This window comes from Oryx dammah, unplaced genomic scaffold, assembly GCF_014754425.2.
Source record: "Oryx dammah isolate SB20612 unplaced genomic scaffold, SCBI_Odam_1.1 HiC_scaffold_27, whole genome shotgun sequence".
Classification (NCBI taxonomy): Eukaryota; Metazoa; Chordata; class Mammalia; order Artiodactyla; family Bovidae; genus Oryx; species Oryx dammah.
Window position 1 is genome coordinate 116725257 of NW_024070211.1, and position 27431 is coordinate 116752687.

Sequence of the window (27431 nt, forward strand, 5' to 3'; positions counted from 1 at the left end):
GTAATGTTCATGAGGATAAAAACCATTCTTTAGATCTTGGTTTCCTCATGCAATGCATAGGGTGACCAACCCATAAATGATAAATTAATATTATAACCTGAATCAGACTCTTAAAAACTTAACTCATTAGTTCAAGGAAGTTCTGTAAACTTTTTGTGCACAGGTGGCTCTGCAGAAAGGACTGTTTCCCAAGGTATAAATGATGCATCAGAAAGACAAAAAATGGGCTCAGGTTCTGACATTGTTGGATGAGCAATTATATGTTGTTTCACCTACTTATTTTGGTTAGACAATCTAGGGACACTTCTAGAAAGGTTTTCACTCTTTAATCCACCCCCTGCCCACCACCACACACCCCCATGGAGACTTTTCCCTACAGGAGAAATAGGATTAAGAGAACAAAGCAGAAATGAAAACACTGCACCCCACCTTATGGCATTCTAGAATAGGAAGAGAAATCCCCAACATGGAAGAGTATGAAATCAGAAGATCAGATATAAAGAAAAGTAAGGTGGTACCAGCCTAGCATGAATGATTATTGAAGATTCACTACAGGTTTATCATATAGAAAATCTGTGTTGCTTTAGGCCATATCACCTAGGAGTAGAGATAACAGTGAATTGAAAGTGATTAATGGTACGTATCACACCCTCCAGGATTTGGGGTTCTCCATCTCTCAAGGTTCTTGTGCTTAAGATGTGACCACTCAGTCTGCAGTGAGTCCCTCAGCCTCTGCTGGTCATATTGGTAGGCAGGCGCCTTGCCTCTGGTCATAGTAATGCTTCCTTCTATTGGGCTGCTGTATCCTTTTGTGTGCTACTGACACTCTGGAATCCCTGTGCTCTTGGGGGCATTTAATTCACTGAAACTATATTAAGTCTGGAGAAGGCAATGGCAACCCACTCCAGTACTCTTGCCTGGAAAATTCCATGGATGGAGGAGCCTGGTGGGCTGCAGTCCATGGGGTCACTAAGAGTCGGACATGACTGAGTGACTTCACTTTCATCTTTCACTTTCATGCATTGGGGAAGGAAATGGCAACCCACTCCAGTGTTGGAGAATCCCAGGGACGGGGGAGCCTGGTGGGCTGTCGTCTGTGGGGTTGCACAGAGTCACACACGACTGATGCAACTTAGCAGCAGCAGCATATTAAGTCCATGCCTTTTGTGTCCACTCATGTCCTTAGCTGAGAACATAAACCCATGGTAGGCTGGAATAAGAGACAAATCCAAGAGGCAGACTCCATGCTGAACTTGGAGTTCTCCAGACACTGAAGCCCATGGCCTCAGTTCCCAATAGGAAGAATTTCTTACTCAGGACTCTCATGTAAACAGACCACATCTCACTGGTCTTTAAGACATGTCTGAATCCCAGATGTGGTGAATCGTAGGCTTCAATTGGAGTCTGACCTGAGTATTTGACCTCCAGATCTTTTTAGCACTCAATGGTGAAACCATTTTCTCCCCAAATTCTGACCTAATCTCTGAATCACTGATCACTAGCTTGGTCCCAACTGGGTATAATACAACACATTGAAACTCAGCCATTCTTCCACTTATGAAATCTCATGGATAACTCTGATTCTACATTTCAAATTTCTCCTTTCTCTCCCTCCCTTTCTCCATAACTATAGTTATGTGTGTGTATATATATATACACACAGAGGAGCCTGGCGAGATACAGTCTGTAGGGTTGCAAAGAGTCAGACATGACTGAAGCGACTTAGCATGCAGCTCCGTTAAAAAAAAAGTATTGTAGTAGCCAAGGTTATAATATTTTTTTAATATATGCATAATTTATTTGTAAAACAAAGCACTTATTCACTGTTATTTAGCTACAATGTTAGGAAACTGCCATTGCACATACTCTAGTGTGAAATTTCAGTAAATACTTTTCTATGTGCAGGATTATTTTAAGCCCACTACATTTTCATGTTATTGCTGCAATTATAAGATATCAGCTACCAATTATAATAATGTTGTATTTACTTTATATTTCAAGAAAAAAGCCACTAAGTTAAAATTATCTACTATATCTCAGTTATATTCTAATAAAATATTCACTATCTTACAGGATAAAAATCTGGAATAAATCAGTTTCGTCAATAATCTTGATCATTTCAAGATGAAATAATGCTTTTTTCCCTCAAATTTAAATACTTCATATTTTTAGTATGTTTGTGAGCTAAAAATAAAAAAGCACAGCAAATTCCAAGATGATGTGTTTTCCTTATTCTAAGGAAAGAATTAAGCCTGAACATAGGGCAGGACTTTTAGAAAGTAGACAGCTATTGATTTTGGCTGCTTCAGTACTAGACATGTCATATCACATAGCTCTTGCCATCATATTTACCCCATTATGAGCTTTGCTATTTTTCTCCTTGCCTGCCCCTTCCATCTTTTAGCAATGATGTAATTATAAAATAGTAAAAATATAAAACATAAAACAGTAAAATATGATATGGAATCTCTACATAACTATATGTGATTAAAGTAAAAAAGCCTTAATATTTTTGATGGACATGCTTATAAAACATATATAAATATATGTAAAATATAAAATATAATATAGCTGACTCACTTTTTTATATGGCAGAAACTAACTGTAATTATACTTCAATAATAAAGAAAAAACAACAAAATCTATAAAAGTAAATATAAAAATAAAGTATAATTATATATCACCATATTTTTAAACATTTTCTTAATGAATAACTGTTTTGAGTTATAGAACACTAAGGCTTTTGGGATTGATTTAGTCATTCAATCATTCATTCATCCATTTGACAAGTATTTATTGAGTGCTGCTATGTTCCAAGAACTGTGAACAGCGGTAGAGATAGGACAGTGAACAAAGTATATAAAAAGCCCTGCCCTGCTGCTGCTCACATACATCGGCTGTTGATCTCCACAGCAAACAGACCCTGCCTGCTGTGGTTTTGGTTCCCCCGTCGTTTCCTCTGTTCTCTGCTGTCACCTCACTGGCACCGTGGCTGTCTTGATCTGGGTCATCATGGCAGCTCTTTTCCTAAGCATCGCTCCGAGCCAATGAGAAACCATATCCCTGGATGGAGTCCAAGCAGCTCACCTTTGTTTGCTGCCCACGTGTTGCTCCCTGACTTTCCTAGCCATTCCCTCATCCCTGCTCTGAGTTTAGGGTCTTCCCTTGTTTTCTTTTTTTAAGCAGTGTGACTGAACCCTAATAATCTGATTCAATCATGAGGCCGAAAGGTCTCCAGGCCATTTTTTCCTGGGAAGACAAAATGCGTTTACATTCAAATGACATGCTCAAGAGTAGCCACCATCAAGTGTTACTACAAATACATATTTTTTCTTATGATTGTAGTAACTTAGCTGATAATTCTCTGAAGTGAAGTGAAAGTCGCTCAGCTGTGTCTGATTCTTTGTGACCCCATGGACTATAGAGTCCACGAAATTCTCCAGGCCAGAATACTGGAGTGGGTAGCCTTTCCCTTCTCCAGGGCATCCTCCCAACCCAGGGGTCGAACCCAGGTCTCCTGCATTGTAGGCGGATTCTTTACCAGCTGTGCCACAAAGGAAGCCCGATAATTCTCTGAACCTCTGCAAAAATCTGAAAAAGACAGACACCTAAACTTCCCAAAGGAGGGAAAATCAGGTTGCCAATACTCCCCTGTTTTGACCATTCAGAAGTGCAGGGAGAGGAGCAAGAATCCTGACCTGCCTTGAAGGGAAGTGGGGCGACTAAAGGGAAAGGAACATCTGAGACTCATGTCAGACCTGGAAGGGGGTCCTGCTGGGTAGTAGTGTAGCACAGTGGTTAGGGGACTCCAGTTCTAAGGCCAAATTGCTTGACTGTACCCCTTACAATCATTTGACATTGGCCTCTCTGCTCAATATCTTTGTGCTTCAGTTCACTCATCTGTAAAATAGTACCTAATTCATAGGAGTATAAGACTCAGATTAATACAGATAGAATGCTTTGTATTGTACCTGGTCCATAGTAAGCAGTTGGTAAATGGTAGCGAGTATTCTCCTAATCTCTTTACTTATTTTTACAGATGAAGATATACACCCTAAGATTTTAAGTGAACAGAAAGTTAGAAGTAAGACAAATGCCAAAATCAGGCATCCCGATTCTCATCATATTACACAGATTTTTTTCCTGATATCCTGCATACTGAAAAAAGGAAAGAAAGAAACACTGAATCACTTAAATGATTAGGAATGAGCCATTCAGTTATACATAAATTCCTTTTCCCCTCTAAAACTGAAATATGCAAATGGGCCTTACCCAGTTCTATTTCCCCAACATCCAGTGGGCAGGACTAGTTGTAGAGGCAAGAGACAAAGGGTCCAAAAGCCCTGGGAAGTTTAACTTTATACACTATTTGCTTCCTTACCTTAAACTTGTCAACTTCAGCTTTTGAACATGTTGCATGATAAGATAGCACCTGGTTCAGAAAAAAAGGAAAAAAAAAAAAACTTCAAAAACTAGACATGACTTAATTTTCTGAAATTCTCCTGGCACAAAACTAAACTTTGTTCAAGTACACCACCTTGACATAATAGTGGGTTCCCTGGTGGCTCAGACGGTAAAGCATCTGTCTACAATGCGGGAGACCCGGGTTCGATCCCTGGGTCGGGAAGATCCCCTGGAGAAGGAAATGGCAACCCCTTCCAGTACTATTGCCTGGAGAATCCCATGGATGGAGGAGCCTGGTAGGCTACAGTCCATGGGGTCACAAAGAGTTCTGGTAGGCTACAGTCCATGGGGTCGCAAAGAGTCGGACACGACTGAGCGACTTCACTTCACTTCACTTCAATGTATGATGAGACATTCCCAGTAACCATCTGTGATACAGCTTATCTTCTGTGCAACTACAGTGAAATCTATTACAATGAGGAATGGAATGACAGTCCATGTTAAAGGCTACGTATTTTATACCAGGATGTTTTTATAAGTAGGTAGTTTACCCAAGGGACATGATGTGGCTTGAGACCACCGTTCCCAAGGTGTGAATATTTCTCCCATGAAACGCTTTGAAATGCAAATAAATTAAAGGGTACATGTGTGTGTGCACATCTGTGTATGTGCATATTTGTATGTGTGTCTGTGTGTGTGTCCTGTGGCAGACACTCTAACTTGCTGACTCAACTTCCATGTCTGGTCTATTCTCATTTGCCTGCTTTTGTTCTCTAGGAAAGATATATTGTTATTCCCAGTCATCTGCAATTTTCTTTTTAATTGGCCACACCCTGTTGCATGTGGGATCTTAGTTTCCTGACCAGGAATTGAACCCATGTCCCCTGCATTAGAAGGCAGATTCCTAACCACTGGACTATAAGGGAAGTCCCCTGCAATGTTTTTTGTAAGAGGATTATATTTACCTGTTTCATGGACATCAGCCTTAGTATATGATTTATTTTAGTCAATGGGTGGTAGAGGAAAGTGATGATGCCACCTTTGAGAACAGCCTTTAAGAGCCATCATGTGGTTCTGCCATATTCTCTTCCCTCCACCATGGGAAGGGCATGGCCGTGAGAGGTGCCACCCCTCTCAGCCTGGGTCTCCAGGGGAAGAAGATGCATGGAGCTGAGCCATAGCCAACACACTGCCGATGCTGTGTCACATGAGCAAGAAATCAGCTTTTGTGCTTTATCATCGCATCATAACTTACTGATAAAGTTTGAAAATCAAAAACCCAATTGGCAGACTCACTGCCACCAGGGGTGGTCATGTGGGTTGGCCGTGTGACATTCCTCTGATCGATGAAATATACGTGGGAGTGTTGGGTCTGCCTGTATCCTTTCTTTGTTTTCCCTGGAAAACAGCTGTAAGGCCTAGACATGCAGCAAAATCTGTTATCTCTGAGGTTATGGCCATAAGCGTGAATAGATGCCTTGTTATAGATCTAGAGCAGAGAGGGAAAGAGAAATGAAGCTGACCTGGTCTGCCTTGTTCCAGACTTATTGTTCTGTAGAACAAATAAACTCACATTTCCTTGAGTCAGTATTGGATGTTATGAGGCATATGCACACGCAAACACAATGTATGTAGTCTATATATGCTACCAGTTCCATCCTTAATCTATACAAATATCAAATAAATCTGAGAAAGGTTAAATCCCTCTTCAACTACAGCTTTAGAGAATCTCAGTGCAAATTTTGCTCTGAAAAGTAAAGTCATACATTTCTTCTGAAACTGACAGTCTCTTGTTGGTGAGCAGGGATGTATCATCAGCTAGTAAGAGTACCTTGTTCATGTAGGAGCAGGCCCTTTGGTAAACTGCAGTCTAGGAGGAGGTGACATTGTCCCTTCAGAGAATCCCTAGAAGGGCAACAAGCCAGCAAAGCATATTCCTCAGGACAAGAGATCCTTGTGCCCTGCTATAGAATGCTCTGATTTTATCCTTCCAAGCAGTTTCTGTGGTTTGTCCTAAAGGGTTTCCTGGAATGCATCAGGAAGGTGACCATGTGTCATTGCTCCAGTTACCCTCAGGATCTGCTTTACACACAGGGCATAGCAATGAGACCCTAGTAACATCTGTACCCCTTTCACGTATACCATCGTTGTAGCTACCATGCAACCCTGACCAGACAGAAACACACAACAGTGACCTTGCTTAGCTCCTAGCTTCTTACTGTAGCAAAGCCTCTGATCAAATGTGACCACCTCACTCTTCCTAATGGGCATCCACAAAGGCTGTGAGGACACGTCGGACTTTCCCTCATCACCTGTGGCCAGGGATCACGTCCATTTACTCCTCAAACTGCATCAGCTTTGGCTGTTCCCTCATAATTTCACTGAAACAGCTTGTATCAAGGTTTTTTATTTCTTGCTACCAAATTCAAATCTCTCTGGGCAGATCTGCAAATGTATGCAGCGACACTGAATGCAGGTGATTGCTCTTGCCGTTTTTGAAGAGGGTCCTCTTGGCGCCACACTATCTTGGTTGTCATTCCACATTCCTGTCTGTTCTTTCTCTGTGTTCTCTTTTAGCCTGCCTCCTCTACTTGAACTCTAAACGGAGACACTTACTCAGTCTCTTCTTCAGTGATGTCACACACGCTCATGACCTTATATATCATCTGTAGGTTGACTACTATCAAATTTAGCCCTAATCTCTCCTTGAGCTTCAAACTCACATATCCTGCTGTTTACATCGCTAACTTCCAACGTGGCTGACTCAGTAGCATCTCAAATTCAACATGCCTAAACATGTCCACTGATTTTCCCGTCTTTAGTAGACAGAATGATGCTCCTCGTCCCTCATGATGGCCACGTCCCAGTCCCTGAAACGTGCACATATTTATGTTACATGGCAAGGGGGAATTTAGGTGCCAGTGGATTTAAGGATGCTCATCAGCTAACCTGTAGATAGGAAGAGGATCCTGGATTATCTAGGTGAACATAATGTAGTCACAGGAGTCTTTATAAGTCAAAGAAGAAAGCAGGAGAGTCAGAATCAGTGATGTGACATGAGAAATATCGACTCTCCATTACTGACTCTAAAGATGGAAGGGAGACATGAGCCCACAAATGCAGGAAGCCTCTAGAAACTAGAAAAGGCAAGGAAACAGACTGTCCTCCAGAGCCTCCCCTAGAAGAAACACAGCCTACTCACACTTTGATTTTAGCTCAAGGAGAGCCATTTCAGACTTCTGACCTCTAGAACTTCAAGATAATAAAGTTCTGTCTGTTGTTTTAACCCACAAAGTTTGTGCTAACTTGTTACAGGAGCCATGGGAAATGGATGTCACTAATCTCTCTTTCTCCCAGTCTTCCCAGCAACATGATGAAACTTCATCCAATCAATTATTTAAAGCAGAATAACCTGAGCGTGATCCTTGATTTTCCCCTCCCTCTATCCCTCACACTGAATCCAGTAGAACAACATGCCATTTCCACTCCTGCATCCTGACTCTTTCCAGTTTCTCCACCACTACCCAGATCCAGTCCACCATCCTCTCCTACCTGGGCCCGGACAATAATTCTTCTACCCTGATCCCTTCTGATCTCTTTGGCATACATCAGCCAGAGTGATACCTAAGAAATATAAATCAGATCTTGCCATCCTCCAGCTGAAAACTCATCAGTCATCAGCGACTCCAGTTACACTTAGAATAACATGGCGATGTGGCCCCTGGCGGCCTCTCAAATCACACTGCATGCGCTGCACTCTCTTCTATATATTCTCTGGACATGCTCACCTCCTTTGGGGTTTTCTATATACCAAGCTCTTTTCCATCTTAGAGCCTTATTTGCCCTTATCTCCTGGTTGTTATTTTCATCCTTCTGAAATTAGGCTAAATGTTACCTCTTCAATGAGGTCTTCAGTCAGTGCCTTGAGAAACCAGCTCACTCACCATTACTCTCTGTGTTCCCAGGCTGTTTCTGTCACACCACTTATCACAGTTGGAGTTATGTGTTAGCTTGTTCGTCCCCTGCCTCCCCCTCTAGACTGCAAGCACCATGAAGGCAAGGATCAAATCTGGTTTTGGTTGCCAATGGATATCCTATCCCTAGGAGAATGCCTGATACTTAGCTGGCACTCAGCAAATATTTAATGAATCATGCAATAGAAAATAATCTTAAAAGAAAATAATCTATTTCTCATATGCTTCTCTGCTTGTATTATTAGTGGCCTTAATTTATGTATTTTCCTCAACAAAATCATAATATGTCTTAGAGCATAAACTGAACAGTGTAGGTAGGGTTTCCAGTTTTAACAAATAAAAATACAGGACACCCCGTCAAATTTGAATTTCAGATAAATCACTAATATCTGCACTATTTGAGACATAGTTATACTGAGAATATTATTTGTTGTTGATCTAAAGTTCAAATTTAACTGGGCGTCTTTCTATTTTTACCCAGTAACCTTACTTTTCCTCTCTCCAAATTAAAAAGGCTGGAAAAAGAATATGGAAAACTTTAAGCCACATTCCAAAATTTTTCATGTGCCTCACTCAAGCCCTCCCAGTGACTTTTTCTTCCCAGTATTTTTTCTGGCAAACCTACCACATATCTCAAGTCTAGAGTATTTTCAGCAAAGTCAAATAACCTCACTAATCTAAGATCTGAGACTAATCTATGGATGCCATTGAAGGAAATATAATCAGATCAAAGTAATTCCTGATTACTTATAGCATAACCAATATTCCAAAGAGAATCTGTGTGTGTGCACATGCGGGTGTGACCACATGGCACAGCTGATGACTAAAAATCATGCAAGTTTCTGTGGTGGAGAATAAAAGAACAAGTTAAAGAATTTATTTTTTAAGCTACTCTTGTTGTTAAACCCTTTTGGATAAGTTAAAGTTTCCTCCCATGTTTCTAGAGCACATTGACTTTAAAAGAATCCCTTAAGCTATATATTTCATACCAAGGAGCTGCTGCTGCTGCTGCTGCTAAGTCGCTTCAGTCGTGTCCAACTCTGTGCGACCCCATAGACGGCAGCCCATCAGGCTCCCCCATCACTGGGCTTCTCCAGGCAAGAACACTGGAGTGGGTTGCCATTTCCTTCTCCAATGCATGAAAGTGAAAAGTGAAAGTGAAGTCGCTCAGTCGTGCCTGACTCTTAGCGACCCCATGGACTGCAGCTTACTAGGCTCCTCCATCCATGGGATTTTCCAGGCAAGAGTACTGGAGTGGGGTGCCATTGTCTTCTCCGACCAAGGAGCTAGAGATACTATTTATTTCTGAGTAAATGGCAACCCACTGCTCAATGTTTTCCTTTTGAAATATAGTTAATTGTCTTTTCCTGCTGTGGAAACACGACACAAAAACATAACTTCTTTAGTCTGTTGTGCATAGGTCTAGCAGTTGCTTTCTTTTACATTTTCTTGCCTCTGTTTCTTTGTTTTGCTAGGAGCAAGTTCAGTCCAAAAGATAATTAAAGTTGGCAGGGTTTTGCAAATAGTGATTTATTTTTGGAACTATAGAGATTTCTTCAGTCAGAGCTCACCAATGAAACTGAGTCACTAGATTTCACTTTAAAATATTTTCAAAATGAATACAGCTACAAAGATAAAGCTATCTGGAATAGACATTTTCTTGTGAAAGTTTAATGTTTGTTAAGTGCTCTGTGGGTCAGCTGTTTACTTTTGTAAGTAAACTTTATACAAATTCTGTTTAGCTATCAAAAAAATCTTGTGAGTGTGTATGTAATGGCTAAACTCTCATAAACTAACAATGTTCTTCATAGAGAAAGTGTATATATAAGATTTGCAAATGCATCTTTTTTCAAAACCATTATAGTAAATTCATTTAAAGCTTTTAAATAGGACCACGGTAGCAAGCCTTGCCCTCTGCCGTATGCGGTTCGACACCAGAGCCAAATGCTTGCCTTGCAATCCCAGGAACTGCCCCTAAGTAGCAGAGGGCAAACCTCTGACAAGAGAGTACTGAATGTTAATTTATTGCGGATCTAGGAAGCCATTTGCTCCTGGAATGAGAAATGAACCATTGCAAATGCTGGCTGCCAGAAGTACAAACATAAAGACCCACTTAACAGGGAGAAGGAATGCAGACCTTGCTGAGGACCCAGACGAGGTGTCTCGGGAGGCCTGAATATTTACTGATGTGTTTACAGCTCAGGGGGCAAAGCGGCAGGCACTTGGTGGCACTTGGAAGAAACTGGTATCAGAGTCAAGGTGGTCTGCAGTAAAATTGCAAATACTTTATTCTGACGAGCTCGGAAGAAGTAAAGAAATTTTGAGATCAGCAGCAGGCCTCTGCCAAAGGTGGCAAACCGCAAGGAATGAAAAGCCAATTTACTTGGGATGACTAAGAGAAGGGCTATCTGAGTGAAGAGCCATTCTCTAGGATTTCTTAACAAGAGGGTGATAGGCTTCAAAGACACTGCAGCTGAACAAATGCAGGGAAACTGAGAAATCATCAGTTTCCACTGTTAAATATTTAAGAAAGTGTCTGCTGTTTAATGGAATAAAATGTTCAGAAAGATGACTTCAAATAACTGTGTCTGCCTGAGTGACCTGTTATCACAGCCTTTGGGTTATATCTGTCATAAAACATATTTTTAATATTCTAAAAAAATCTTTTGGAATTTTAAGTAGAATAAAAGATTCCTGCAGAATCTAGGGTAATAAAACAGTCAATTGTCAGAATGACGTCAGTTCAGCTGCCTTTTAACTACTACCTGTAGGAAAGAAGGGCCACACTCATGGTTCGCCTCAGCATATATGTATTGTGTACCTACTATGTGTAAATCATTGTGATAGATATTTTGGTCTTCTTTTTCCTATCCTGGCAAACACATTTTATTGGTGGTGGTTTTGTCACCAAATTGTGTCTGACTCTTGTGACCCCATGGACTGTAGCCTGCCAGGCTCCTCTGTCCATGGGATTCTCTAGGCAAGAATACTGGAGTGGGTTGCCATTTCCTTCTCCAGGGGATCTTCCTGACCCAGGAATCAAACCTGGGTCTCCTGCATTGCAGGCAGATTCTTCCCCAGTTGAGCTACGAGGAAACTGGAGGTCTCAGTTTTATTTGATTGCTGGTAGTTGTATGAAGCACTGTGCTTCATACAGTGCTTTGTTGAGGTTTAAGACGATTCAGATGGTAAAGAATCTGCCTGCAATGCAGGAGACCCGGGTTCAATCCCTGGGTTGGGAAGATCCCTTGGAGAAGGGAATGGCTACCCACTCTAGTATTCTTGCCTAGAGAATCCCATGGACAGAGGAGCCTGGTAGGCTACAGTCCATAGAGTTGCAAAGAGTTGGACATGACTGAGCAACTAACACTTTCATTTCATTTTCAAGGAAGAGCTCGCAGGAGTTCTATGCAGAGTACATCATGTGAAGTACCCAGCTGGATGAATCACAAGCTGGAATCAAGATTGCTGGGAGAAATATCAACAACCTCAGATATGCAGATGATACCACTCTAATGGCAGAGAGTGAAGAGGAACTAAAGAGCCTTTTGATGAGAGTGAAAGAGGAGAGTGAAAAAGCTGGCTTAAAACTCAACATTCCAAAACTAAGATCATGGCATGTGGTCCCATCACTTCATGGCAAATAGATGGGCAAAAAGTGGAAACAGGAACAGATTTTATTTTCTTAAGCTCCAAAATCACTGTGGACAGTGATTGCAGCCACAAAATTAAAAGACACTTGCTCCTTGGCAGAAAAGCTGTGACAAAGTTATACAGCACATTACAAAAGTAGCGATGTCACTGCCAACAGAGGTCCATATAGTTGTGTATGGATGTGAGAGTTGGACCATAAAGAAAGCTGAGCACTGAAGAATCGATGCTTTTGAACTGTGGTGCTAGAGAAGACTCTTGAGAGTCCCTAGAACAGCAAGGAGATCAAATTCGTCAATCCTAAAGGAAATCAACGCTGAATATTCATTGGAACGACTGATGCTGAAGCTGAAGCTCCAATATTTTGGCCACCTAATGTGAAGAGCTGACTCATTTGGAAAGACCGTGATGCTAGAAAAGATTGAGGGCAGGCAGAGAAGGAGGTGGCAGAAGAGGAGATGGTTAGATGGCATCACTGACTCAATGGGCATGAGTTTGAGCAAACTCAGGGAGACAGTGAAGGACAGGGAAGCCTGGCGTGCTGCGGTCCCTGGGGTCACAGTCTGACATGACTTAGCAACTGAACAACAGCAGCAGGAGCTCTCTCCAATATAACCGTGCTTTTCACCTTTTCTTCCCTATTTCTCCATTTCAAATGTAAAGTAACAGAATTCTATTCCTTTCTCATAGAGAACGGTTTCCCATACCCTCTGGTTGTTGGAGACAGTCAAAATGTATTCCCTCATCTATTTACTATCCTAGGAGGGCTTGTCAAGAATCTTCCCATGGAATCCCAATGCCAAAGTTAGATAATTTCTCACCTACATTCTTACACTTCAGAAATTCTCATAGACCTCTTAAGTCATTCATTAGGTCAGTGGGTCACACACGTGAACATGCATCAGAACAGAGACGCCTGCCTTGAGAATTCCTGGTTCAGTGCAGCTAAGGTGGGGCCTTAACAGCTGCATTTCTAACGAGTTCCCAGGTGAGGTTGATGCTGCTTGTCTGGGAGCCACACTGTGAGAAGCACTGTTCTGATTCCCATCGATGGATTCTAGGTTTAAAATGTCTAGATTAGAGGGGAGGAGTGAGCAGAAATGAAAGAAATAAAGTGGTTTGGGTCTTCTCCCAAATCCCAGTATGATTTGAATAGCTTTATTTTTAAGAGGCTTAGAAATATTTCTTTAGTTTTACTCTGCTAGTTAGCTTTCATGACTATATTTCTTTACACTTCTGAATTTCATTGACAATGGAGATAAAACGCTGTGAAATTAGTTTCATTGGATTTATTTAGAACACTTTGGCTTAAGCAAGCAATTTGATAAAGATCCTGTTTAAAACTATGGCATCATGTAAGTCAACTCTTTGACATTTCTGGGCCCAGAAATCAGAATTTATCTCCTGTATTGCACTGGTTTACAGAATGACTTCATTTTCTCCCTGTCTATAGGGGTCAGTAGTAGTACTTGATTTTGCTTGTGTAGATTAATTGCTCTATGGATTATCTACAGCATTCTTACAGCAGGTCATTTTTTTCCATTCAGTTTTGTTTTCTTACTTTGCGGTCACTTAGTACACCAGCATTGGGAAGCAGTATAGCTTGTTGGTTGAACACAGGGACGCTGGAATTAGATGGCCTGGGCTCATAATCCTGGTCCACTAGCCCTTAATTATCTAAACGTGCTGAGTCTCAAGTTTACCTATCAGTAAAAGGCAGGGACTATTTGCATTTTCCACTCACATTTTACTAGCTGGAGAAAGTCTCATCGCTTTATTTAACTTCAAGAGAGTGGAAGGTATAACCCTACAGCAGGCTCAGCTACAGCAGGCTCAGCAGGTGATGGGCTCTAAAGATTACCACAATGGTTCGGTTGTCAGACAGCAGGTAGAATTAGAATTGTTTTGGAAATCAGGGCAAATGAATCCAATATATGAACCACAGCATATGCATTTTATGGTGGTTTTCAATTTTTGCTTCTTTTTTGATTCACCTCTGTATTCAGAGTTGTGTGTGGTACACAGGATCTTCAAATAAGTAGGATTATAGTATAACCTTATTACCTTCTTTAACACATGTAGTACATGTAGCATGTGGTTATTAAACACTGCTGATTTGACTAAACACATTGTGATACCCATAGAAGAAAATTATTACAACTGAAAGGTTATTATTGGGTTAATGCAGTTCCATAGCTTTTAGGAACTGCTTAGCTACCAATTTCAATCACTTCAATGTCCTTAGGGTGAAAGAAATAGCCTATTTCTTTCCAGAAAGTTGCATGTGGCAATAATTTTAATTTTTAAAAAGTTTTTAGTTGTCTCCCATAAAAGATCTCAGCCATTAACACTTAAATTCAAAAGTCTTTTTGTGGATTAATTCTTACTGTAATTTAATATAGCTCTATACATATGCATATTACACTATAATTTATAACTGTTTCAAAACAAATGTTCCTTTCTCACAATTGCATAACTCCCCATGTTATGTGTGAAAGTGAGGCTGCTTTTTTTAATCATGTAGGTTATTAAGAGTATTAATATTTCACAAGTGTTTTTCTAATGAACTCATTGCTTACTCGTTTTCTTATTTGTTAATAGCAAAAGAAGAGAACATAGCATTCTTTCAGACTAATTGAACAACTTGGGTTGGTTATTTCTGTTTCTAAAACAACTATAATATGTGTCAAAGCTTTTTTAAATCTATAGTTTAAATATTTGGAACTGACATTTCTTAATGCCAGATCTGATTTCACTTAATGCCATATTTCAAAGTAGCTTGTTATTGAATATATGTTTATTTTCTGTACCTCTCCCCTCATGGTTTTTGCATAATCAACAAGACTACCATGGTTGATGATCTGGGAAGACATACCTCGATTATCTGCATTGATTGTGCAGGAACACCATAGCGAACTTTATGTCTGAAGCAGTGTGGTTTTGCTGGAAGCTACCCCTAGAGTAAAAGGGGTAAGAAGGGACGAGGCCTAGTTTGGGTCACTGTCAAACTGACTGGGGTCACAAGGGCAAACAGTTGCCATGGAGGAAAGAGAAGTCCAAAAGTACGAGTGAAAAAGGGCAGCTTTTAAGCTGTCTGGGCAAGGTTGGTGGCTACAGAGATAAGATTAGATCTGAGGGAGTAAGTCAGGGAATAGTATACAAGCAGCTGAGTGTCTAGATCATGAGCCATTCAATCAAGAAGTATCTATTAAGGACTTGCAAAACATTCTCTGACATAAATGCTACCAACACTTTCTTAGATCAGTCTCCCAAAGCAATAGAAATAAAAACAAAAATAAACAAATGTTTGACCTAATCAAAGTTATAAGCTTTTGCACAGCAAAGAAAACCATAAACAAAACGAAAAGACTGGGAGAAAATATTTGCAAATTATGTGACCGACAGGGCTTAATTTTCAAAATATACAAACATCTCATATAACTCAATAACAAAAATCCCAAATAACCGGATCAAAAAATTGGGCAGAAGACCTAAGTAGACATTTTTCTAAGGAAGACATAGCATGGCCAAAATGCACTTGAAAAGATGCTGTTCATCACTAATTAGTTCAGTTCAGTTCAGCCACTCAGTTGTGTCTGACTCATGGTGACCCCATGAACTGCAGCACGCCAGGCCTTCCTGTCCATCACCAACTCCCGGAGTTCACTCAAACCCATGTCCATTGAGTTGGTGATCCCATCCAACCATCTCATCCTCTGTCGCCTCCTTCCCCTCCTGCCCTCAATCTTTCCCAGCATCAGGGTCTTTTCAAATGAGTCAGTTCTTTGCATCAGGTGGCCAAAGGATTGGAGTTTCAGCTTCAACATCAGTCCTTCCAATGAACACCCAGAACTGATCTGCTTTAGGATGGACTGGTTGGATCTTCCTGCAGTCCAAGGGACTCTCAAGGGTCTCCTCCAACACCACAGTTCAAAAGCATCAATTCTTCAGCACACAGCTTTCTTTGTAGTCCAACTCATATCCATACATGACTACTGGAAAAACCATAGCCTTGATGAGACAGACCTTTGTTGGCAAAGTAATGTCTCTGCTTTTTAATATGCTGTCTAGGTTGGTCATAACTTTCCTTCCAAGGAGTAAGTGTCTTTTAATTTCATGGCTGCAGTCACCATATGCAGTGATTTTGAAGCCCCCCCCTCCCCCAGCCAAAAAAAAATCAGCCACTGTTCCCACTGTTTCCCCATCTATTTGCCATGAAGTGATGGGACTGGATGTCATGATATTAGTTTTCTGAATGTTGAGATTTAAAGCCAACCTTTTTACTCTCCTCTTTCACTTGCATCAAGAGGCTTTTTAGTTCTTCTTCACTTTCTGCCATAAGGGTGGTGTCATCTGCATATCTGAGGTTATTGATATTTCTCCCAGCAATCTTAATTCCAGCTTGTGCTTCATCCAGCCCAGCGTTTCTCATGATGTACTCTGCATATAAGTTAAATAAGCAGGGTGACAATATTCAGCCTTGACGTACTCCTTTCCCGATTTGGAACCAGATGGTGTGATCACTCACCTAGAGCCAGACATCCTAGAACATGAAGTCAAGTGGGCCTTAGGAAACATCACTATGAACAAAGCTAGTGGAGGTGACGGAATTCCAGTTGAGCTCTTTCAAATCCTAAAAGGTGATGCTGTGAAAGCACTGCACTCAATATGTCAGCACATTTGGAAAACTCAGCAGTAGCCACAGGACTGGAAAAGGTCAGTTTTCATTCCAATCCCAAAGAAAGGCAATGCCAAAGAATGCTCAGACTACCACACAACTGTACTCATCTCACACACTAGTAAAGTAATGCTCAAAATTCTCCAAGCCAGGCTTCAGCAATACGTGAAGCGTGAACTTCCAGATGTTCAAGCTGGTTTTCGAAAAGGCAGAGGAACCAGAGATCAAATTGCCAACATCCGCTGGATCATAGAAAAAGCAAGAGAGTTCCAGAAAAACATGTATTTCTGCTTTATTGACTATGCCAAAGCCTTTGACTGTGTGGATCACAATAAACTGGAAAATTCTGAAAGAGATGAGAATACCAGACCACTAATCTGCCTCTTGAGAAATTTGTATGCAGGTCAGGAAGCAACAGTTAGAACTGGACGTGGAACAACAGACTGGTTCCAAATCGGGAAAGGAGTACGTCAAGACTGTATATTGTCACCCTGTTTATTTAACTTATATGCAGAGTACATCACTAATTAGTAGAGAAATATAAATCAAAACCACCATGAGGTATCGCTTCACACCAGTCATATCGGCTGTCATAATAAAACAATTCTATAAATAATAAATACTGGAGAGGGTGTGGAGAACAGAACCATCCTACACTATTGATGGGAATGTAAATTGTTGCAGCCACTGTGGAAAACAGTATTGAGTTTCCTTCAAAAACCCACAAAACAGGGGTTGCTATATGATCCAGCAACCTCACTCCTGGGCATGCATCCAGAAAAAACCCAATAATTCAAAAAGATCCATGCATCTTTACACTCTTCATAGCACTATTCACAATAGCCAAGACATGGAAACAAACCAAATGTCCATTAGCAGGTAAATGGATAAAGCAGATGTGGTATATATGCACAATGGGTTATAAAACTGAATGAAACAATGCTATTATCATGTTAATACTAAGTGAAGTAAGCCAGGAAGAGAAAGACAAATACTAGATAATATCGCTTAATATGTGGAATCTAAAATATGAACCAAATGGAATGTATCTATAAAAATAGACACACAGACACAGAGAACAGACTTGTGGTTCCAAGGGGGAAGGAGGGTGCAGGAAGGATGGACTCGGTGTTTGGGATTAGCAGATATAAACTGTTATATATGGAATGGATAAACAAAAAGGTCCTACTGCATAACACAAGGAACTATATTCAACATCCTGTAATAAACCATAGTGGAAAAGAATATAAAAAAGAATATATATGTGTGTGTATAACTGAATCACTGCTGTACAGCAGAAATTAACACAACATTGTAAATCAACTATATTTCAACAAGATAAATTTAAAAAATTCTATTGAGGAGTTGATTTGCACCAAGCACTGTGTACATGGTCCCTGTCTTAATGGAACTTCTGCTTTAGCAGTAGAGACATACACTAAACAGGCAAACATGTACATTGAAATAATGTCTATAAAGTCAACTAGCAAAATGCTGAAAGAGACAACGGGGGGTGGCAGAGTGTGGAAAGGTGGCAGGAAAGTGGGTTAGGGACGCCTTGTCTGAGATGGTAACTTTAAGCCAAACCCAGAAAACAGAAAGGAACTAGCCAGGGCAAGAGGCAGAGGCAAGGTACTTGGGGTGGAAGGTGAAGTTGCCTGGAGGGCAATGTGGGTGAGGCAGGGGAGACCTGAGGTGAGGAGGGAGGGCTGGGTAGAGGCCAGGCCATCCAGAGCTTTCTAAGTTAATAAAGGATTTTTATTGTCCTCAGTGGGAAGACACGGAGGAGTTCGGGGCAAGAGATTGACTGTGACCTGGGCAGCCCCTTATGCACTCTTCAATTATTCTCCACTCCAGATGTGACCACCACCCCTACTTTCAAGGCATTTTTCCCCTAGGTATATTATATAGTTTTGCCTATTCCTAAACTAAGAAAAGCAGGTTCCCATTACATGTAGAACATGATCCCAGTTGCTATACAGGATGGATTGGAGGTAGACAAGAGGGGATGGGAGAGAGAGAACAGCAGCTGGGCCAGGACAGTAGAAGTGAGGATCAAGGTCTGTGGAATCTGGAAAAAAGAGCCCTACCTGAGGAGAAAGGACCAGAACCGTGGGAGTGGCCAGGCTTTGTCTTCCTCTTTGTGACACTTAGACAACGGTACTGCTCGAGACCCTGGCCATCCCAGTCTTCACTATGCAGTGAAGGGCTCAGCTCTGGCGCTCCTGGGCTGTGGTCCACCCTCCTGGGGAGAAAAGTCCCTGGGGTCCAGGGGACAGGTCCACCCAGACTATGTAGCAGGTACTTGGCATCACCCAGACTAAACTCCAGGCACCCCAGAATTTCCCCCGGGCACCCTGCAGGCCCCAGCCCATTGCCAGGGCCTGCATGGTCTTCTTCCCCAGGTTTGGCATCCTCTGAGTGCACCTCTGGGTGGGGGCTATTTGCCAGGCTGTGGACAGAGGCTGGACCATGCGGGCTGGGAGGCTCACATGTTTGTACACACTGAGCACAGTGCAGGGAGTTGGTGGGCTGTGGAGAGGAGGGAGGCTTTGTGGGCTTGGAGCCAGTGGGTGGTTCCTGGGTGTGATTTGCCGCCTTTTGAAAGCAGCAGCCTCTTTCTGCTCCGTGTACTACAGCACTATCAAGACACTCAGCACCCAGATCCTGAGTAAGATCCTGAGTGAAGGTCAGTTTCTTACTCAGCTTGGTTTCACAGGCCAGCATGTCACTAGAGAAGCAGGCCCTAAGGCAGGGCTGCTCCTCTGCAGAATGCAGTTCTCCCACTGAGGAGTACCCGTGCCAACTGACCCAGCCCTTAAAGATGGTGTTGCTGGTGCTCAGCACAGACCCTGCACTGTAGGACAGAAAGGAACAGTTTCCCTACTGATAAATAAAGGTCCTAACTTTCAGTGAAGCAAAAGAGGAGGACAATTCATTCCCAAGGTGCTTTATTCAACTTGAGCTTGTAGATCAACTGGTTCTTCTTCATTATGTGTCCCTTAACCCATGAAAAGGCCCTTTACTCCGACTCTCTTCCCACCCCCATCACGCAGGTCAAAAGCTCCAGTGGTAAATGCAGTCCTGCAGTTGATAGGACAGTCCCTAAAGGACACCTGGAGGAACAATCTGCACAGTGTGGCCCCTTGAAACAGACTTGAGCTTGAACCCTGGCTCCGCTTCCAGTTGTGCAAAGCAAGCCATAAAACCTCTCCCAGCAAGATTCTAAATCTTCCTGAACCCCAGTTTGCTCATTTGCCGAATAGTAATGATATTGTCTGAGCTTCCCTGGTGACACAGTGGTAAAGAATCTACCTGCCAATGCAGGAGATTCAGGTTCGATCCCTGAGTGGGAGAGACTCCTTAGAGGAGGAAATGGCAATTTCCACTCCAGTATTCTTGCCTGGAAAATTCCATGGACAGAGGAGTCTGGCTTGCTATAGCCCATGGGGTCACAAAAAAGTCAGACATGACTGTATACACACACAACGATATTGTCTCCTTCATACTGCTTTGGTGAAGCTCAACTGAGATGAGTATTTGGTCAAGGCTGTATATTGTCACCCTGCTTGTTTAACTTATATGCAGAGTACATCATGAGAAACGCTGGGCTGGAAGAAGCACAAGCGGGAATCAAGATTGCTGGGAGAAATATCAATAACCTCAGATACACAGATGAAATCACCCTTATGGCAGAAAGTGAAGAGGAACTAAAAAGCCTCTTGATGAAAGTGAAAGTGGAGAGTGAAAAAGTTGGCTTTAAATCTCACATTCAGAAAACGAAGGTCATGGCATCTGATCCCATCACTTCATGGGAAATAGATGGGGAAACAGTGGAAACAGTGTCAGACTTTATTTTGGGGGGCTCCAAAATCACTGCAGATGGTGACTGCAGCCATGAAATTAAAATATGCTTACTCCTTGAAAGGAAAGTTATGACCAACCTAGATAGCATATTGAAAAGCAGAGACATTACTTTGCCAACAAAGTTCCGTCTCGTCAAGGCTATGGTTTTTCCAGTGGTCATGTATGGATGTGGGAGTTGGACTGTGAAGAAAGCTGAGTGCTGAAGAATTGATGCTTTTGAACTGTGGTGTTGGAAAAGACTCTTGAGAGTCCCTTGGACTGCAAGGAGATCCAACCAGTCCATCCTAAAGGAGATCAGCCTGGGGTGTTCTTTGGAAGGACTGATGCTAAAGCTGAAACTCCAGTACGTTGGCCACCTCATGTGAAGAGTTGACTCATTGGAAAAGACTCTGATGCTGGGAGGGATTGGGGGCAGGAGGAGAAGGGGACGACCGAGGATGAGATGGCTGGATGGCATCACTGACTCGATGGCCGTGAGTCTGAGTGAACTCCGGGAATTGGTGATGGACAGGGAGGCCTGGCGTGCTGCGATTCATGGGGTTGCAAAGAGTTGGACACAACTGAGCAACTGAACTGAACTGAACTGAAATGAAATACACATATAACTTAATAGAGTGCCTGACATTTGGCATTTAATACATGTAGCATTATAAAAAGTACCAAAGAATAACAACCAAAGGAGGAGAAAGAGTAAGAATGCAAATTAATGAAAGAAAAACTGTTTAAGCAAATAAGCCAGAACAAGTTACCATGCATGGGGACTATGCAAATCTCCTGCTGTGTCTGGAAGCTCTTGTCCAGGATTCCAAAGCACGTTCCTGAGACAACAGAGATGGCAAATCATTTGAGCATGGATTTGATTTTGGCAAACCACCAAATATCACTGAATAGAAAATAAAATGAAAACATGGTCAACTTTCCATTAAAAAACAAGGTATGATGACTATAAAGTACTGAGATGAATTTTCTCTTGCTGATGCCAGAATGATCCCTCTGAAATGTCAAGCTGATCACGTTTCTCTCTTGATGAAACTCCTCCAACGATTCTCCACAGCCTTCAAATCAAGTTCCAGTTCCTTCCAGCAACACAGGCATCTTGGTGATCCGGTCCCTGCTACTTCTGCAGCCTCAGGCCCTGCCTCTGTCCAGGTGTGCACTGAGACAGTCTGCACAGCATCACCTCAGCCCTCCCTGCTTCTGCCACAGGCCTCCTTCTGCTTGGAGTGGTCCTGCGAGTTGTCTTTCAAAACTGTCGAGCTCCCTGACACCTGTCACTCAGAAGTTATCTTCTCTGCAAAGCAGCAGCAACTGAACTCTCCGCCTTAGATATGCCCCCTTCATGCTTTTCAGCCTCGGCTGGGCTCATCACCCTGTACGACAACAACTCTGTCACCTGTCCCTATCCTCTGCTACACTGAAATTACTTGAAGTATTGTCCCACGGCTTATGAGATTCACATGTTGTCTAGGCCGTGTTGTTTTGGTGAGACATTAAAAAGCATGTACCGTATGAGGTATGGATATATATACCTTAGGGTTAAGTGAGTTCTTGGCACATAACAGGTAATCCACTCGTTATAATAATGATTACTTCTTGCAAACCTCACCGTTCCCATTAAAGTGTTTCAGTTCAGTTCAGTCACTCAGTCGTGTCCTACTCTCGGCGACCCCATGAACCACAGAATGCCAGGCCTCCCTGTCCATCACCAACTCCCGGAGTCCACCCAAACTCATGTCCATTGAGTCGGTGATGCCATCCAATCTCATCCTCTGTCCTCCCCTTCTCCTCTTGCCCTCAATCTTTCCCAGCATCAGGGTCTTTTCAAATGAGTCAGCTCTTCGCATCAGGTAGCCAAAACATTGAAGTTTCAGCTTCAACATCATTCCTTCCAATGAACACCCAGGACTGATCTCCTTTAGGATGCACTGGTTGGATCTCCTTGCAGTCCAAGGGACTCTCAAGAGTCTTCTCCAACACCACAGTTCAAAAGCATCAATTCTTCGGCACACAGCTTTCTTTATAGTACAACTCTCACATACACACATGACTACTGGAAAAACCATAACCCTGACTAGACAGACCTTTGTTGACAAAGTAATGTGTCTGCTTTCAATATGCTGTCTAGGTTGGTCATAACTTTCCTTCCAAGGAGTAAGTGTCTTTTAATTTCATGGCTGCAATCACCATCTGCAGTGATTCTGGAGCCCTCCAAAATAAAGTCTAACACTGTTTCCACTGTTTCCCCATCTATCTGCCATGAAGTGATGGAACCAGATGCCATGATCTTAGTTTTCTGAATGTTGAGCTTTAAGCCAACGTTTTCACTCTCCTCTTTCACTTGCATCAAGAGGTTCTTTGTTCTTCTTCACTTTTTGCCATAAGGGTGGTGTCATCTGCATATCTGAGGTTATTGATTTTTCTCCCGGCAATCTTGATTCCAGCTTATGCTTCTTCCAGCCCACCGTTTCTCATAATGTACTCTGCATAGAAGTTAAATAAGCAGGGTGACAATATACAGCCTTGATGTACTCCTTTTCCTATTTGGAACCAGTCTGTTTTTCCATATCCAGTTCTAACTGTTGCTTCCTGACCTGCATACAGGTTCCTCAAGAGGCAAGTCAGGGTCTGGTATTCCCATCTCTTTCAGAATTTTCCATGGTTTATGTGATCCATGCAGTCAAAGGCTTTGGCATAGTCAATAAAGCAGAAATTGATGTTTCTCTGAAACTCTCTTGCTTTTTTGATGATCCAGAGGATGTTGGCAATTTGATCTCTGGTTCCTCTGCCTTTTCTAAAGTGTTTCAGAAATAGTTAAATGATGATAGGGTTACGAGGAGAAGCCCACAGACTTCCCAGTTGACTATTTTTGCAGAAAAGTACCACTTGTTTATATCCATGGGTTCTTTGTTATCATTAAGAAGTTACATGACTGGATTCTGGTATAAAATGAAATCCAATAAATAAAGTAGTAGTTTATTTATTATTATGTTATAACCCAAACTACAAAATAAATATCCTTGACTCCATACTGATATGAATAAATAATTGAATAAATAAGTGGGTAGATGAGACAAACATCCTGTATGGAACAATTCAAAATCATGTATGTAGCTACTTCTTCCTCAAGGAGGTCAAGCATAACTCCCCATTCCTTAGCTGTGACTGTGCATAGTGACTCCCTTCCAAGATCTCAGTATGGAGAGGTGGCGGGAAGAGAAAGTGCACAGTGGAGAGACCTGACAAGCCATCCCAGCCAAGTGATCAATGTCCACAGGAACATTTGAAAGTATGTAACCTTGACATGATGTGATGAGAATCACGCTACCTCTTACAATAACAGTATAGGGACATTTTCACAAAATACCTGATCGGTATTTATCAAAATTATCAAAGTCATCAAAAAAAGGAAAAGTGTTACCCAAGAGGAGCCTGAGACATGGTAACTAAATGTAATAGGTTTTTCTGAATGGGATCCTAGAAAAGAAAAAGGATATTAGGTAAAGGCTAAGTAAATATGAAGACAATATGGACTGCAGTTAATAGTTATGTAGCAATACCAGTTCATTAACTATAAGAAATGTACTACATTGATATGAGATGCTGATAACTGAGGAAACTCAGTGCAGCATATGTAGAAATTCCCTGTACTACCTTTCCAGTTTTCCAGTCAATCTAAAACTGTCCTAAAAACAGTTTATTTTTTTTTTAATTTTCCCTATTTTTTCCATAGGGAAAGTCAAGTCAAGTAGGGTCTCCCACTTAGCACAAAATGCCTAAATGAATATCCAGATACCATCACTAAAACTGACAAGCCACTGCTAGATTCTGGGAAGGATTTCCCCCATTTACAAGCCAGAGGCAGCTGAACTGAGGAAAATACCTGGCAGCATAACCATGTTTCACTCCCGAAATAAAGCATTCCCTGCCTTAAAGAAGCTGGATGGGGGGCACTGCCCCATCCCTGCTGTCAAGGCTCTCACTCAGAGACCCAGTAGCTGCACTAACCAGAAAATTAATCAGGTTACCTATTGAATGGCAGCTGTTTTTTAAGTGTTAGCCTTCATCTTGGGGGACGGAATCACTGCAAATAAAACAGTATGATGAGAGGATGTTATAACATAACTAACAATTATTATTGATCTTTTATTAGCACTGTGCTAAAGATTCCACTTGCATTATAGCCTTTCTTCATTATGATCCAACAAGGTTGAGAAGTGAGAAAAACAAAGCACAGAGAAGTTAAGTAACTTGCCAAGAGATACACAGAAGAGATAAGAAAGCCTTCCTCAGTGATCAGTGCAAAGAAATAGAGGAAAACAACAGAATGCGAAAGACTAGAGATCTCTTCAAGAAAATTAGAGATACCAAGGGACCATTTCATGCAAAGATGGGCTCAATAAAGGACAGAAATGGTAGGGACCTAACAGAAGCAGAAGATATTAAGAAGAGGTGGCAAGAATACACAGAAGAACTGTACAAAAAAGATCTTCATGACCCAGATAACCACGATGGTGTGATCACTCACCTAGAGCCAGACATCCTGGAATGTAAAGTCAAGTGGGCCTTAGGAAGCATCACTACGAACAAAGCTAGGTAATGGAATTCCAGTTGAGCTCTTTCAAATCCTGAAAGATGATGCTGTGAAAGGGCTGCACTCAAAATGCCAGCAAATTTGGAAAACACAGCAGTGGCCACAGGACTGGAAAAGGTCCATTTTCATTCCAATCCCAAAGGAAAGCAATGCCAAAGAATGCTCAAACTACCACACAGTTGCACTCATTTCACATGCTAGCAAAGTAATGCTCAAAATTCTCCAAGCCAGGCTTCAGCAATACGTGAAGCGTGAACTTCCAGATGTTCAAGCTGGTTTTAGGAAAGGCAGAGGAATCAGAGATCAAATTGCCAACATCTGCTGGATCATGGAAAAAGCAAGAGAGTTCCAGAAAAAACATCTATTTCTGCTTTATTGACTATGCCAAAGCCTTTGACTGTGTGGATCATAAGAAACTGTGGAAAATTCTGAAAGAGATGGGAATACCAGACTACCTGACCTGCCTATTGAGAAATCTGTATGCAGGTCAGGAAGCAACAGTTAGAACTGGACATGGAACAACAGACTGGTTCCAAATAGGAAAAGGAGTATGTCAAGGCTGTATAGTGTCACCCTGCTTATTTAACTTCTATGCAGAGTACATCATGAGAAACGTTGGGCTGGAAGAAGCACAAGCTGGAATCAAGATTGCTGGGAGAAATATCAATAACCTCAGATATGCAGATGACACCACCCTTATGGCAGAAAGTGAAGAGGAACTAAAGAGCCTCTTGATGAAAATGAAAGAGGAGAGTGAAAAAGTTGGCTTAAAGCTCAACATTCAGAAAACAAAGATCATGGCATCTGGCCTATCACTTCATGGGAAATAGATGGGGAAACAGTGTCAGACTTCATTTTCGGGGGCTCCCAAATCACTGCAGATGGTGACTGCAGCCATGAAATTAAAAGATGCTTACTCCTTGGAAAGAAAGTTATGACCAACCTAGATAGCATATTGAAAAGCAGAGACATTACTTTGCCAACAAAGGTCCGTCTAGTCAAGGCTATGGTTTTTCCTGTGCTCATGTATGGATGTGAGAGTTGGACTGTGAAGAAACCTGAGCGCCTAAGAATTGATGCTTTTGAACTGTGGTGTTGGAGAAGACTCTTGAGAGTCTCTTGGACTGCAAGGAGATCCAACCAGTCCATCCTAAAGGAGGTCTGTCCTGGGTGTTCATTGGTAGGACTGATGTTGAAACTGAAATTCCAATCCTTTGGCCACCTGATGCAAAGAGCTGACTCATTTGAAAAGACCCTGATGCTGGGAGAGATTGAGGGCAGGAGGAAAAGGGGACGACAGAGGATGAGATGGTTAGATGGCATCATCGACTCAATGGACGTGGGTTTGTGTAGACTCCGGGAGTTGGTGATGGACATGGAGACCTGGCGTGCTGCAGTTCATGGGGTCACCAAAAGTCAGAGACGGCCGAGTGACTATGAACTGAACTGAACTGAACACAGAAAGTGGTTAGAATGAAAATCCTAACAGTCTGATTTTAAAGCCCACACTTTTAACCATTCTATTGTACTTCATAAAAATCCTACTAGCAGTGTATACTGAGGATTGATTGAGATTCTTATTGTGCTTTAATTGTGATCTTTACTTGTACTTTCCTGGATTCATTCAGCAAATAATTTTTGCCTGTCTACCATGGGCCAGGGATTGTGCTGTCCTTGGACACACAAAAGTGAACCAGACACACAGACAAAGAAAGATGCCTTTCAGGGTTTCCCTGGTGGTCCAGTGGTTAAGAATCTGCCTTGCAATGCAGTGTGATCCCTGGTTTGGGGTGGTCCCATATGCTGCAGAACAACTAAGCCTAAGCAGCAAACTACTGAGCTTACACGCTGCAGCCACTGAAGCCCGCATGCCTAGAGCCCATGCTCTGCAACGAGAAGCCACTACAACGAGCCCCCCGAGCACGGCGACGTAGAGCAGCACTGCCACCCCATTTGCCGCAACTAGACTGAGCTTGCATATACCCATAAGACCCACCAGAGCCAAAAAAAAAGAAAATGAAGAAATCTTTTTTTAAAAGACACATTTCAGAAAATGAATAGGCAAGGTACAGATTTTGAGAACATACTCACAATACATATATCTGATCAAACACTGGTATCTAGGACATATAAAGAACTCCTACTGCTCAATAATAGAAAGACAAATAGTCCAATTAAATGTGGCAAAAAATTTGGAGTGTTCACAAGAGAGGATAAACAAATTGTAAATAAGTACATGAAGAAGTATATAACATTAGTCATCAGA

The 27431-nt window shown here is 41.8% G+C and overlaps 1 protein-coding gene across 1 annotated transcript in view; it reads right to left on the bottom strand.

Annotated features, from left to right (window-relative positions):
* The window catches only part of PDE11A (phosphodiesterase 11A), a 418022-nt gene that overhangs the window by 139580 nt on the left and 251011 nt on the right, over positions 1-27431 (bottom strand). Inside the window, exon 10 of the mRNA XM_040227701.1 lies at positions 4382-4432. Within this exon, the coding sequence (XP_040083635.1) occupies positions 4382-4432 (51 nt within the window). The remainder of the gene's footprint in view (positions 1-4381; positions 4433-27431) is intronic.